The 13822-nt window shown below is 40.8% G+C and overlaps 1 protein-coding gene and 1 long non-coding RNA gene across 2 annotated transcripts in view; one reads left to right on the top strand and one right to left on the bottom strand.

Moving 5' to 3' along the window:
* LOC117462450 (neural-cadherin-like) overlaps nt 1-13822 on the top strand; it is a 575403-nt gene that overhangs the window by 326391 nt on the left and 235190 nt on the right. Inside the window, 1 exon segment of the mRNA XM_034104697.2 lies at nt 5594-5737. Coding sequence (XP_033960588.1) covers nt 5594-5737 — 144 coding nt within the window.
* Nucleotides 62-4978, bottom strand: LOC117462459 (uncharacterized). The gene is made up of 5 exons (XR_004553821.2): nt 4657-4978; nt 4253-4302; nt 3056-3123; nt 2788-2895; nt 62-653 (listed from the first exon to the last, which is right to left on the bottom strand). It is a non-coding gene; the product is annotated as an uncharacterized lncRNA (long non-coding RNA).

Genomic DNA, 13822 nt, shown 5'->3' with positions numbered 1-13822 from the left:
ACACACACACACACACACACACACACACACACACACACACACACACACACACACACACACACACACACACACACACACACACACACACACGGCGGAGGCCATCAGAGCAACAAAATGCAGTGGAAACAGACAGCGAATAAATCCTGACATGTGACTGAAACAGCTGAGGAGAATGTAACATTCCTCACATTAATACATGAAATATATTCACATTCTTCTCCAGAACTAGATGTAAATGGCCCATATACAAATAAAAAATTAAATGTTTTACGCTTGGCTAAAGTAGAAAAAGTTGCGAATTGTGAACTCTTGTTCACAAGAGCGGCTGAAGAAATCCTACAGTCCAGCATTTATCTTGTTCTTCAGTCCAAGGACTTTGGGGGAAAGCCTTTCACCATCCATTTGCAAGAGCACTTTCTGGACGAATTCATAGTAGTACCTTAATCTTTGGGGTAAGCCATGTTTAGTGAATAGATGATTCCCAGCATGATGGCACAAGCTCGGGCTACAGATCCAATTTTGTCCAGAATGATTAGTCCAACAAAAATCCCAACGTCGTCATAATGTCCAGGTTCTCCACCCTCCTTGTTGATGACATATATGCCCATGGTACATTTCTGCAGGTCTCTGGTGACGTCATCTCCTGCGATGTCCTGTATATTTAATGAAAAAACATGCATGTATTCAATATATGTAATTTTAATTACATACTTTATCGAATACATTTTTTGTAATATTGCTCACATACCTATTAATCCCTGAAAACAAAGCTGGTCATACTGTATATATTTCTGAATCAAACTAAATATGTGTGAGGTGTTTTTAAAGATTTACATAGGACCCAATAAGCTTGGTGATGAGTGTCAGAAGTCAGAGAGGATTGACAGATGGATTAAGACATTGTTGATTATGGTCTTTCCATTGGACAATAAGAAAAACAATGAATAAAGCCAACCTCATCGTATAAAGAACCAAGCTGATGGTTTGAAATGCTTTAGGGTGAATATGAATATCAACATTCATACATATAAATATTCTCAACCTTCATGCTCCTTATAAGGTAAAACATAATTATCTAAAATTGATGCCTGACACTAGGATCTTAAAACAGGGTTTCCCACACAGACTTTTTTTTATTCGTCCGTGACCATGACGCCATCTGCGATCGATTAACTTGTGGACAATGATCCCTCGCTCCCTTGCACTGATCTCGCCTCCTTCTGGCCTGTTAAGTGGCCTGCCTCACACAGGGGGACTGGCTGTCCACATGATGTGGCCTGCCGACATGGCCACTGTCATACAGATCACAAATCAAAGCCCTTGATTGGTCTCTGTGTGTCATTCAAGCTCGGGATAAGCTCAGCTCGGTAAAGGACTCTCTGAGTGTTTAGATAGTTAACTTAGTCTAAGTTCTCAGTGGGTCTCAAACGGTGTGGTCACCAGTTATGTAAACACATATTTCCATTTGAGAGGGTATTGATTGGTCTAATGGATAGTGAGGTGGGCTGAAGATCGGAAGGCTGTGAGTTCAAATCCTGCGAGGAACACCACCACTAGTGTGCCCTTGAGTAAGGCACTTAGCCCTTAGTTACTCCAGGGAGAATGTCCTGTGATCGGTCATTATAAGTCGCTTTGGATAATAGCGTCAGCTAAATGAAATGTAATGTGATTAGTAAAATATGCATGAATAAATAAATAAAAAGTTAACTAGGTGAAAAAAGGTAAGATACACTTTTAAAACTTGTTGAGAGAAAACTAGTCTTTGCTGCTGCCTCAAAGAGGAGCAGGGGGGAGAGGAGGGAGACAGGAGAGGCTGATTCAGGAGCACAGACACACTCACAACTATAAATGAACCACAAATTAATTAATAAACAAGTTTCAGTGTTTTTTTCATATTGGAAATGGTATGTTATTGGTTATGGCCATGATTTTATGATTATTGAAATGTATACAGTTATGTTTAATATAGGTGTTTCCATAGATCTAGTCTCTTTATTTTCCCCTCAAAATGCACCAGATTGATGCATTTAACTCCAAAATAAAATCTTACCGGGGGGGGGGGGGCATGCCCCTGGACCCCCATAGAGGATTTGAGGTCGACCCCCACTAAAAATCACATGGATAGGTTCCTAAATACATTTATTTTTTTAAATAGTAACCCATTTCCATATGTTCATGTGTGGGTAGTAGATTTAAACTATAGGGCTATCATTATGGGCCCTGCCTGTACCTGTTCGCTCTGCCATCGCGTGAAGGGTCTGCTAACAAGCGACCAACAGAAAGGTTAATGTTGTTGCACTTCACCTCACCACCGAAGACAAAGAGCACATTCAGCCATTGGTGTAATGATATTTTGTATCTACTATATAATTAAAGGATATATTCTAATTTTGACCTCATTAACCAAGTCCTTGATAAGATGTGTATTGGTGTACAGTGTGTTCTAAGCAAAGTATTTCTATTAATCTAAGGTCATTTTTTTTAATTGACAATGGGTAAAATGTTGAGGAATAAAGTGAAAACCCCAATTCCAGCAACAGCTGTTTTCTTCAGACAATCAAACCGACTGTTATAGAATAGCTGGTGAAGACAGCGGAACATTGAGCAGCTAAAGAGCCAAATACTTTACTAAGGAGTTGGTGGAAAGCAAAAACAGAGCTAAAAGATAATTATCAGATGGACAGAAACACCATTTCAAATGTATGATCATGTTGCTTTGTATCAGCTCAATGTGTACAGTAAATAGGCATTTCACCATACATTCACCATGTGAAATATATAACTTACCTCATCAATATGGAAAAGTGCAGGCCATCTGACTTTGAACTCTCCAGCAGATAGATTTCCCTTCACCACCTCTTTTCTTCCGCCACAGTCTTTACATTGCCACATAAACTAGACAAACAACAAAGAGAGAAATGGGGGGGGGGGAATTAAACATTAGTGATGGTGTTTCACAGTCACCTTTGGGTCTAAGCAGAGTGAACTAAACGAAAATCCTAATAGTTTGCTGAAAAGTTGAAGATTAAGGAATTTGTTTGATAAATTGGCTTACCAAAACAACATGAGGTCCCCAAAGAGTAAGGTTCTGTTCCACATCACACCAACATCAGATATAAAAACCTGCAATAAAAATAAAGACGAGCAGAAATTAAAAATAATAATGGTAAATGAAAAAAGGTAATTGATTGCCAATGATTACTAACTTGTGTTGGGCCAATGACTCGAAATCCTACAAAATCCTGTGTGACTAACACATTTTCTTTTTCAAATAGAGCCTAAATATTACTGGATGTGGTGCACTTTTGCTAAATGTTTAGACAAATTGCTTGTGTTACCACCCTTACATGCTAAACTGTTATTGCACTTGATGGCACCTTTTAAAAAAGGGAGAAGCTTTTCTTGCTTTGACATTACAGGATTATATTCTATTCAATAGCAATACATTATTTCTCACTTTTGGCAAAGAGCATTGTCGACCTCAAGACGGGTAATTTAATTTAAACACATCTCGGAGCGCTTAGTTCTCTCTCCGCCGTGTGTGTGTGTTGCATGCATGCATGTAGCAGCCGCATGTGTAACTGCCCGTCCCCTCACACACAGACCGAGGAGAGAAAGATCTCTTGTCTGGAATGGAAAGATCGAAAATACATCACAGACGCATTTTGTCTTATTGCATATTATAAACGGTGTTGCGAAACTCAGACTGCAATATAATGTTTAAGTAGCAATAATACATATGACGTGTATTTTTTAAATGTCTCAATTACCGATAAACAGACCGCCCTGCTAGAGAGGTGGTACTCTGCTGGGGAGAAAAGGTTTGTGGGTGTGTCGGCCACACTAAGAATTTCTGATTGGCTGGGCGAATATTAAACCACCCCCGTGAAACTCTGAAAAGTTTTGTGAAGACGCCATTTTATTTGCTCGCATTATTAGCATTAGACCAGCGCACCAACGGAGAGAGAATAACTTATGGCAACACAAAAGAAAACATGGGAGCGGTGGAGTGATGAGGAGGTGTCGGCGTTCTGGCGATTTACTCTCCCCCTCCCCATCAGCCTAGTTCGGGGGGAAAAGTACTCCGGTGTGAAAGCGCCTATAAGACCAAGATATGAACGTTAACCGCGGTAACATTAACCCCTTGCCGCCAGAGAGTAACGTTACCAAAAGCACCCTTACCATCGTGATTTCACATGTTTAGTTGTGTCCTAATATTACCACAGTGATAAGAATAAAAAACAAAACTTACAGTCGGTTAGGAACACAGCACGGTCAGTGGGGGCAGCAGGGAAGATGAAGCTACAAAAAAAGCCATAGTAACAGGCAGTTAACATTCAACTTATATTGGCCACAAACTAATAAGCAAGTCTAACAAGACAGATTGCATTTATCACGTATTTAAATTGAGAGTAGTATCAAGTTATCTTATAATGTTAATGATGCAAGTTGCACTTCAATTAGGTTACTTAAACATTACTACACAACTAAGCTAGGTTAACAGTAGGCTAACAGTTAGCTAGCTGCTGTAGGCCTATATTAACGTTTGCTAATGTTAATCTATAAAAACAAACAGTCAATAGCGTTAATGTTAGTTATTAAACTACCTGTTTAAGTATAATATAATACACCAAAGGCTATAAATGAGCTACTTACTTAAAATGGAGAGCCGTGGAGAACGTTCACCTCACGACAGCGGACCTATACTACACAGGCAGTCCGGTGACTGTCTTTCCGAATGGAAAATGGAGGGAAAAGCTGCTTGTCGCACATGCGCAGACAGGACAGTATATGTGGTAATTAAATTGTACATATTTTTTTCTAATTACTTTTAAATGAATGAAATGAGCTTGTTTTAAACAGTGACAATATATGTTAAGATTAATTAAAAAACATAAGAAGGATGCAATAACACATTACAATCTATTAAAAAAGGCTAGATTAAAACATGTAACATCTAAAAGGGGTCATAATCAGTTTTTTCAGTGTAGCATTATCAGATGAGAGGGTGGATCAGGCTCATGTCTCTTCCATCTACCTTTCTCTCCCTCTGACAGACTCCGAGCACGTGCGAAGGTCTGACATCGGCGACTTGTTTTGTTCTAGCTGCGAGGGGCTGCATTAGTTAGCGATCTGTGCCCTGAACTGCGGAGCATCTCTTCCGCCCTGGCTTGAATAATTTATGTCATCTCGAAGCGTGTGTTGCAAATGATGCTCGTTTTGACCCATATCAAAGGAAGCTTCGAGTGAGCCTTACACCGATGCCCCAGGGCGCTTTGTGCTGTGCTCAGCCTGCAGTCGGAAGCTGAGGGAAAAAAATGTTTAAAAAAAGCTGGATTTAATGGTGAAAAAGACGAGAATAGTGGAAGCATATTTAAAAGAGGTAGACAATGGCTGATGGAAGAAAAAAATAGATTTGATTTGTGTCTACGTGACTTTCCTATCTGTGTTTGTGTGCATGCTGCTACAAAATGAATAAATTGTTGCTATCCAATGAAACATAGACAGGTGTTCGTGTTCTTGTTGACAGAATAAGAACAACCTCATGTTTATCCTCTTTTTCTCTCTCTCACTCTTTCTTATCTATATTCAGACACGGCGTATGTTCGTGTTTTCATCAGCGACGTGAACGATAACAAGCCAGCGTTCGCACAGGCGTCCTACGAAGTCGATGTGGATGAGGACGCTGACGTAGGCTTCGCCATTCTCACCGTCAGTGCCAATGACGGGGATGAAGGTGGGTGGCATGGATAATGTGTGTATTTATGTGTGAAGGAGGCGGTGTAGATACAACATGGAGTGTATAGGAGCACACTGCCTAAGTGTTTCTTGTTCCCTTCACTCGAGAAAAAACGTTTGACTTTGCTGCTTTTGTTCGACCCCTTTCATTCTGATGAGGGGAAAAAGCTGTTTACAAGTATGTCGTGAAAATGACAGCAATGTGTCAGACTAACCCGACGCGGTAGCAGGATCCTTTCAATGTAACCGTTTGATGTTGAGAAAGAAGTTCTCAAGGGCTGAAATGTGCACTTTATACTACTTTGGCCTTTTGTGTCCCTTTAGCCTTAAAAAGATGTTGAGTTGACCGCAGCTGGTACATCCTTGGAATCTTCAGACGTGGAGACATGGGTTTTTCAATATGTTTCCAACTTCCATGGCTTAATGGCAATATTTCTATCACCCAGCAGTTGGAAAATGTAGTGCACATATGTTTTGTTTGAGATTCCATGAGTTCACTGTGGCAGAGCATAATATAGGAGTAAAGTGTCAATAACTACAACATAATCTCTCTAATAACATGGTGCAGAAAGGAGGGCTAACACCCGGGAAATTAGTTAGCATTTTAGCACCACGGTTTGCTTGACGTAGAGTTTTTGGTTGGATGCCAGAGATAAGATCTGTGATGAACACAAGCTTGAGAGAATTGGTTCTAAGACATGAATCCGTCAGTAAATACCCCACGTTTTTGAAGCTTTTATGTGAATATGTTGCTAATAAATGTTATTGCTAAATGTCACCAAGCCAAACATTAGCCGTCTTTAGCTTAGCGGTTATGACATGTGTCAGCCTGACATTTGCTTTCCAGTTCAATTGAACTACAATCAAAGTTGTGTTTAATATGAGTAGATTATCCTGCTCAACAAAACATGTTGGTATCACAAACGTGACGGAGCTTATCTTCTGCAATATTCCAAAATCCTATAGAGAATTCCCATTGGCTTTTTGTCAAAGGAGCCCTTGGGTTGATTTCAAGGTCTGCCTACAAACATATGTTATCACTGCACCATTCTATTGTAAGTGTGCACGCGATATTCCTATTGTCAGGACACTCCATTCACTATTTCCTGAAAAGCGCTTTGAACAAACCAAATAGGAATTAAAGGTGGGGTAGGTAAGTTTCAGAAACCGGCTCGAGATACACTTTTTGTTATATTCCATGGAATGCTCTTAACATCCCGATAGCAATGAATATCTGAAGTGCTTTGACAAAAAATCCATAAAAAAATGTCATCTGTAGAAGCCGTAATACTGTAACAAGTACATCCAATCCGTTTAGCCGGATGGCCTACCTGCCTGTCAGCCTTCCATCGAGGCACAAACTTCTCTCGTGCCCTCATTGGTCATGTGCGCGTTCGTGTGTGTTGGAGGAGGGGCTCTATAAGGAAGTGGCAGATTTTCTCCGGTTGTGTATTTACAAATTCTAGCGATCTCGAGCCGGTTTCTCAAACTTACCTACCCCACCTTTAACATTTTAACATCAGGTATAATTTAGTAATAACACATTTTTACATTTTGGCTTGCACCCTATTTTAATTACATAGGCCTAACAGATTGACCTTTCCAGTAAGAATGCACTAATGAATAGAGCTGGTTAGGATCTGAGAGCCTGCCAATATCCCTCCTTACAAAGATTAAGTTTTGATATATAACAAGGCGAGACACTGGGCTGTTATGGCCAGAAGCAAACGTCAGCCAATGACAGAAAAGACAAAACCGTGTACCCCTCTGAGGACTGAATAGCTTCTCTCAAAGCCTTGCACTCCCTTACACTTTCAAAAGGCATCCACTAACTTGGTAGAGTTATTTTCAGAATATGGCTAGTACTTATAGATGAACAAAAACATCAAAAGGGAAATAGCACATTGTTCGCGACTGGGGCTAGAGGGGTTTCTACAGCAGACAACGACAACAGAAAATGTCCCCACTTCATCAGACGAGAGAACATTTGGGGAAGTAGGTGGCTCTTATTTAGCCGTCAAAACTACTGTCAAAACTCCTAGCCACTCTTCTTGTCTCTACCAGCTCCTAATACAACTATATTTTCGTCTAGATAGGTCTTAAAATCCCCACAATGCTTTGCACACGGACCAATTTCCCCAAATCTGTGGCGGAAAATGTAAGGCGGGGCCTCTCATATGACGCCCACCTGCACTTGCTCGCCTGTTCCACTCTTTTTTTTTTCCGAATGCCAGGAAGGATTCTTACCTCGCTTCTGAAGCAAGACGCTCGGAAGACATGTGCTACCAAGCAAGCATCCTCGAGATTGAGAAACGCCCAATGTGCTGAATGCATTTATTGTCCTCATAAAAAGTTTGCACAGCCAATTTTCTTCATTGTTCACATCCAGTTTTCTACCGTAGTGTTATTTTTCCTCTGCATGTGTCGGTGTGTTATGGCAGCCACCTGTCGTCAGTAGAATAGTGTGTCAACCATAATCAGGAATATGTATTGCATTGCACGCTTGCATTATCATTCCCTTGCACTTGTACGAAAACAAATAAAATAGGATTATATTCATAAAAAAATAGCTCAAAAGGATAAAGTTGAGACATGGAATAATTAAGCTTTAGTATTGGAAATCATATTAGAATGGAAAAGGAAATGTACAGAAAAACCCAGACTGTAATATAACATGGTTTCCATCTAGCCCCAGATCTGCAAACAGGTATTTTCACTGTTGTCGTTCTTTGTTTTGTTTGGTTGGTTTACTTTGTGTCTCTTAGTTATTCTCTGGAATGAGTTGGATGGACATGTACACAATAAACTACATATAGCATTAGTATTTTAAAATGTATTCTTCTGTTTGTATTTACATAGTATGTGGTTTTATATCGTTCAATAGAACACTATTTAAAAGGTCATGGCTTTGCTGTCAATCACTACTAACAAACAGGAAGTCGAGCATCGTTGATCACAAGTAACTGCCAGGGCAATACGACTTTGTCTCTATTTTTATAGATGATACGACTACATTTGGATTGCAAATACGCCCCAGTTTTATATATGAATTTCTTGGGAGGGAGAAAAACATCTGGCTTGTGCTTGTTTGAAAGAGACGGCGAATAACATCAAAGAACACGTCAACATGTCACAGCATCTTTAAAGTTGTCTACATGTGTCCGTTGATGATGGGCTTTGTAAGTCATTGTTTCAGCCAGACTCTCTTTGCCATCTTACACTTTTTCTTTGTTTTAATATAAATAAAACATATTGAATACGAAAGCAGATCCAAGTTTCTGGTGCGAAGTCCAGTTCAAGTGATGATTCATCAGCATATGCTTCTGGGGCATCTGGTATAACAGCCAAGCATAACAGTGTGAGGGATAAAACAAGCTGCTGGATGAGTTCTAGTTTTACCATCCAGGTGCTTTAGTCATTGTTCATCCTTAACTTTAATAACTGCACCTTTAGTTCAAGCAGGAACACTTTCCCTCACACCATCAGACTACTTCGTACCTTTTATGTTGGATCAAAAGGACATCCCGTGTGTCTGTTATGGTTCGCCTGTGCACATTGTACTTCCCGCTGTGACACGAAACCTCTGTGTAAAACAGGAGAGGTAAATTAGAGGTCAGTGTCAGATTAAAAATCCACACTTGTCCTCTTCATTCATACCAATTGATTTCCCCCGAAAGACCCTAGGATTGGTTATCAAGCATCGACTGTCCAAACTAATTACTCCTGCAAGCAAGTTGTTGAGAATCCTGTTTGAAAGCCAGAACCAGTCGATACCGGTGCTCATAAAGGTCTCATTATCTTCCAATTTATGTCCAGGATCTCAGAGAAATAATCTTTAAAGTTCTGCTCACCTCACTTTACCCCTGATTGACGTAACTAAGTACTCCGCGCTGATACCAGCAACTGGACGTTTTTGCTTGGCACAGCAGTAAGTATCCATTTCACTTTTTGTGCAGATGCTATGAGAATTACACAGTTTATTTGTGCAAATAAGTGCAATTGTTTTTGTGAATACGCCCCTGAGAGTTTCTGGCCTTGGTGTCACAGCTGTACACACGCAGAGGGCCACACGTGGTGAGTGTGAAGGAGATCACTTTGTCAGGGGAATGGTCATGAGAACAGGGAGAAGGATACATTGTGTCTGTTAAGATAAAGGGAATCGGGAAGGCATTATCTCTTATATTATCTTGCCTTTATCATAGTAGAGTGCAGAAGCGCGCTGTGTGACTCAAAATGTCGCTATGATAAATATACAGCTACACTCACACATACAGAGATCTATCTGTTTACTGATTTATGTGAGTGTGAGAACCAGCGGCAAGGCAAAGCAAGGCAAAGCCATTTTTATTTATATAGCACTTTGCAGGAGGTGGCGATTCAAAGTGCTTTACAGATTAAAAGCAAAAGACATTTAAGAAGAAATACAGCATAAATACATTATTAAAAAGGCATTTAGGTAAGGTAATGAAATAAATAAACACAGCAGGTTCAGCATACATGACTAAAACGGCATACTGTAGTGTGAGTATGGGCAGCTCAATTAAAAGCAGGGGCAAATAGGTGCGGTTTTAGTCGGGATTTAAAAATAGGAAGTGTTTCGGCGGCGGAAGCCCGGAAAAAGGGTTATCACCACCGACTGAGAGACGGGGCTGTGTTCGTGTTTGATTGTTCTATTTGTGGTGCACATCGGGGGTTAAATTGATGGAAGATGGGAGGGGAAGTAATGAGGACGATACAAAGCTTCATGTCACCTAGTATGGCGGTAGCATATATGATGCATACATTAACTGCACAGTACTCCGTGTAACATTGTGTAAACTCAAGATTTGATGGCTATGTTCTAATGTATAAACAGACCGAAGATTAACTTTGCATTCATAACATGTAATGCTATCAGTAAAGCTTCTCTATATATTACATATGATCTTGCTTTCTTGCAAGCCCTAACTCATTCTCACATCCTCCAGGTATTTCAGATGGTTGAGGACAGCAGCTGCCAACTTAGACCAGCCGTTCTCAAAGTGTGTAATTGAAACATAAGATTAACTATGTCTTTGGTGGAATCTTCTTCACATTGGAACTGTCAACACGTATTTCAGCAGAGCAGGCTGGACCCAGTTGCAAGACAGAGAAGAACTTGTATTCCAGGTTATCCAGGCATGACAAGGCAGAACAGAACTTTACCAAAAATGAAATACAAGGATCTGACAAAGTCAAACACTACATAAAGAACTAACCACAAAAACAAGACACTGCTGGGGAGGGCAGGGAAAAACACATGTGGGGCAGCAGATAGAACGGATCAGACAATCACACGGGGGGGAAAACACAAAGACAGGAAGTAGATACAGAGCTAACACAGGGGGGACACTAACACAGGAAACACTGACAGGTCATGACAAAATCATTCCACAATAGTACAGGTGTTTATTCAGACATGTACAGTAAGCTTACAAAATGCAATTGTTACCTAATTAAAAACAGTAACTTAATTGTTGTATTGTATTTTGAATACAGTTTGTATTTTCCTCATTGCCTCGCCTGTCGAGGGTAAATTAAATCATATATCTCTTTATTTTTCTCTTATAAAGTTTGCCGTTAAGATGCCGTAACATTTGTGTCCCTGACCAACAAGTTGAAATTGGTTGACTCAGGGGAGGGCTACTTTCCCCTTCGGCAATGCTGTCTACCCTCCCGCTTTTACTCATTTGCTTTTCTGCTTCATTGTCAGTATCAATTGTCCTTAAAGAAACTGAAATGTTGACATGCATTAATCGAAAGGGTGACATGACAGAAAAAGTGTGAGAAACCACTGACTCACAGAAGTTTCAATTGATGCAATGGCTCTGCTAAAAGACGCCCACGCCCAGTGGCGGACCGGCCATCGGGCCGGTACTGAAGTGGGCCGGTCGGACGATGTGGGTCGGTCGGATAAGCCACTAGCACCCCCCTGTCGACAATGTACTAGCGGTATTTACTTGCGGTACCGAGGTGGGCCGTCGGATAAGTCACTAGCCCCCCCCCCCCCCCCCCCCCCCCCCCTCCGTTGACAATGTACTAGCGGTATTTACTTGCGGTACCGAGGTGCTGGCCGTCGGATAAGTCACGAGTCACGTTTATGCACAAATAAAATGCAAGCGTTAGGCTTCAAACAAACTACATCACGGTCACATGGCTGCTCATTATCAGCGCTAAGCTAAAGGCGGCTATCGTTCGGCGTGAAGATGTTTAGTAGTTTCATTTAGTTACTTGTTAGCAACTGCCGTTTTTATGACACTTAGAAGTGTCAGACATTCATGAGTGGAGTATTTGCTGACATATTTTAACTTCAAATAAACGGAAGAATCCAGAAGTGTTAAAAGTCTTTCCGGGTGTTGGACTCTTTGCATCACTTTATATCACCCACATTTTTGGCTTATGAAAGTTTAATAAAAAGGGAAGGAAATATCTTGTGTGCTTAGGGAACCGCTGCTCTTAAGGCCGGATAAATACATAAAAATGTATATTTGTGTTCGATATGATTCACATATAAATGCATTTCATAACAACATAGTGAATCCATGTAGCGACAGTCTCCTCTCTTTCTCAGACTGTTGTTTCTCAGGATCACATTTGCTGTTGGCTTACTGTATGTGAATGTGCAAGTGTGTGTGTGTGTGTGTGTGTGTGTGTGTGTGTGTGTGTGTGTGTGTGTGTGTGTGTCTCCTTCTCCCTTGTCTTTATACTCCAGTTGCATTAAAGCACAGCACCGAGGGAGATGAGAAGAGTTTTGAAATTGGTACCTCTGGGAAAAAAACATTAATTTTCTCTCCATTTGTCTGTTTATTTTAAACGTATTACCTCTTGTGCTGTTTCTTTTGTCCTTTGGGTCTCAGCATTTTCTAAATACTTAAGAGATTGAGACAAGCAGAAAAACACAGCAATTGCACATATCCCCCGATGTCTCGTTTAAAATGCCTGCAGACAGACTGTACAAAACGATGTGGATTAGTGCATTCTCCTCTCTCCTTCCTTGACTTTCATCTCGCTAATAAGCTGTGAATCTCATCTCGTCTTCTGAGCTTTCTCCTTTCCCTTTCATATTAACACGAGGGCGGCTCGATTCAACACTGATTGAGATGCAGACCTTCACGTTACCAGTAATTGCATTGAGGGGAACATTTTGTTGATCAGCATCTAATAGACTTTATTAAAGACGCGTTGCACAGGTTAAAACACAACGTTATTAAGTGAGGTGGGGAGAGAACTTTTGAGATAAGGGGGAGGGGGAACTACACAGAGATATTATTATTAATTATTCAATAAAGATCTATACAATAGGCGCTTTCACACCGCAGTACTTTTCCCACAAAGGTTCATGAGAACTCTTTAGTTCGCATGAACTAAGTACAGATCGCGTTCACACCGGAATAAGTCCTGGGGGAGGATTAGGCAAATAAAGCCGCTGACGTCACTTCGTCTTCTTCTGCTTTGGGTTTACTGGCAGGCCGCAAACCACTTCACGGCGTATACTGCCACCCGAAGCCTTCCGAGTAAATCGCCAGAACGCCGACACCTCCTCATCTCCACCGCTCCCATGTTTTATTTTGTGTTGCCATAAGTTAGTCTCTCTGCGTTTGTGCGCTGGGCTAATGCTAATGCTAATAATGCTAATGCGAGGATAATTGTTTTGTCAGAGCCCCAAGTGAAATTCAACATCTGGCTCCAGTCCAGCAGGTGGAGACAGGGAGCCTAGGGTCTGTGATTCCACTGAGCGGTGGCTCAAAGGAAGAGCGAGTCTCCTATTTAATGAGCTAAATGCAACACACCTGGGAACACACTCAGCAGAGGACAAACACTTTGCTGTGAGAGAGGAGAGGAGAGGAGACTCAGGGACTCGACCAAAGACGCTGCTGGTGAATATGTGTGGATGTATTAGTCTGGTTTAACCATGTTTGATTACGTGTATTATTATTTCTAGTCTTATTAAGTAAGAAGCTAACATAAGATGCTGCAATATAATTTACTTTGTTGAGATGCAGTTACTTTTGATTAGATGTTAAGTTTAATTGTAAACTTGGTTATGGAGCAGGAAAGAAAGTGC

Source organism: Pseudochaenichthys georgianus, chromosome 3 (assembly GCF_902827115.2).
Source record: "Pseudochaenichthys georgianus chromosome 3, fPseGeo1.2, whole genome shotgun sequence".
Classification (NCBI taxonomy): domain Eukaryota; kingdom Metazoa; phylum Chordata; class Actinopteri; order Perciformes; family Channichthyidae; genus Pseudochaenichthys; species Pseudochaenichthys georgianus.
Note: the sequence above shows the minus strand (reverse complement) of the source record. Positions and strands in the feature narration are given on the sequence as shown.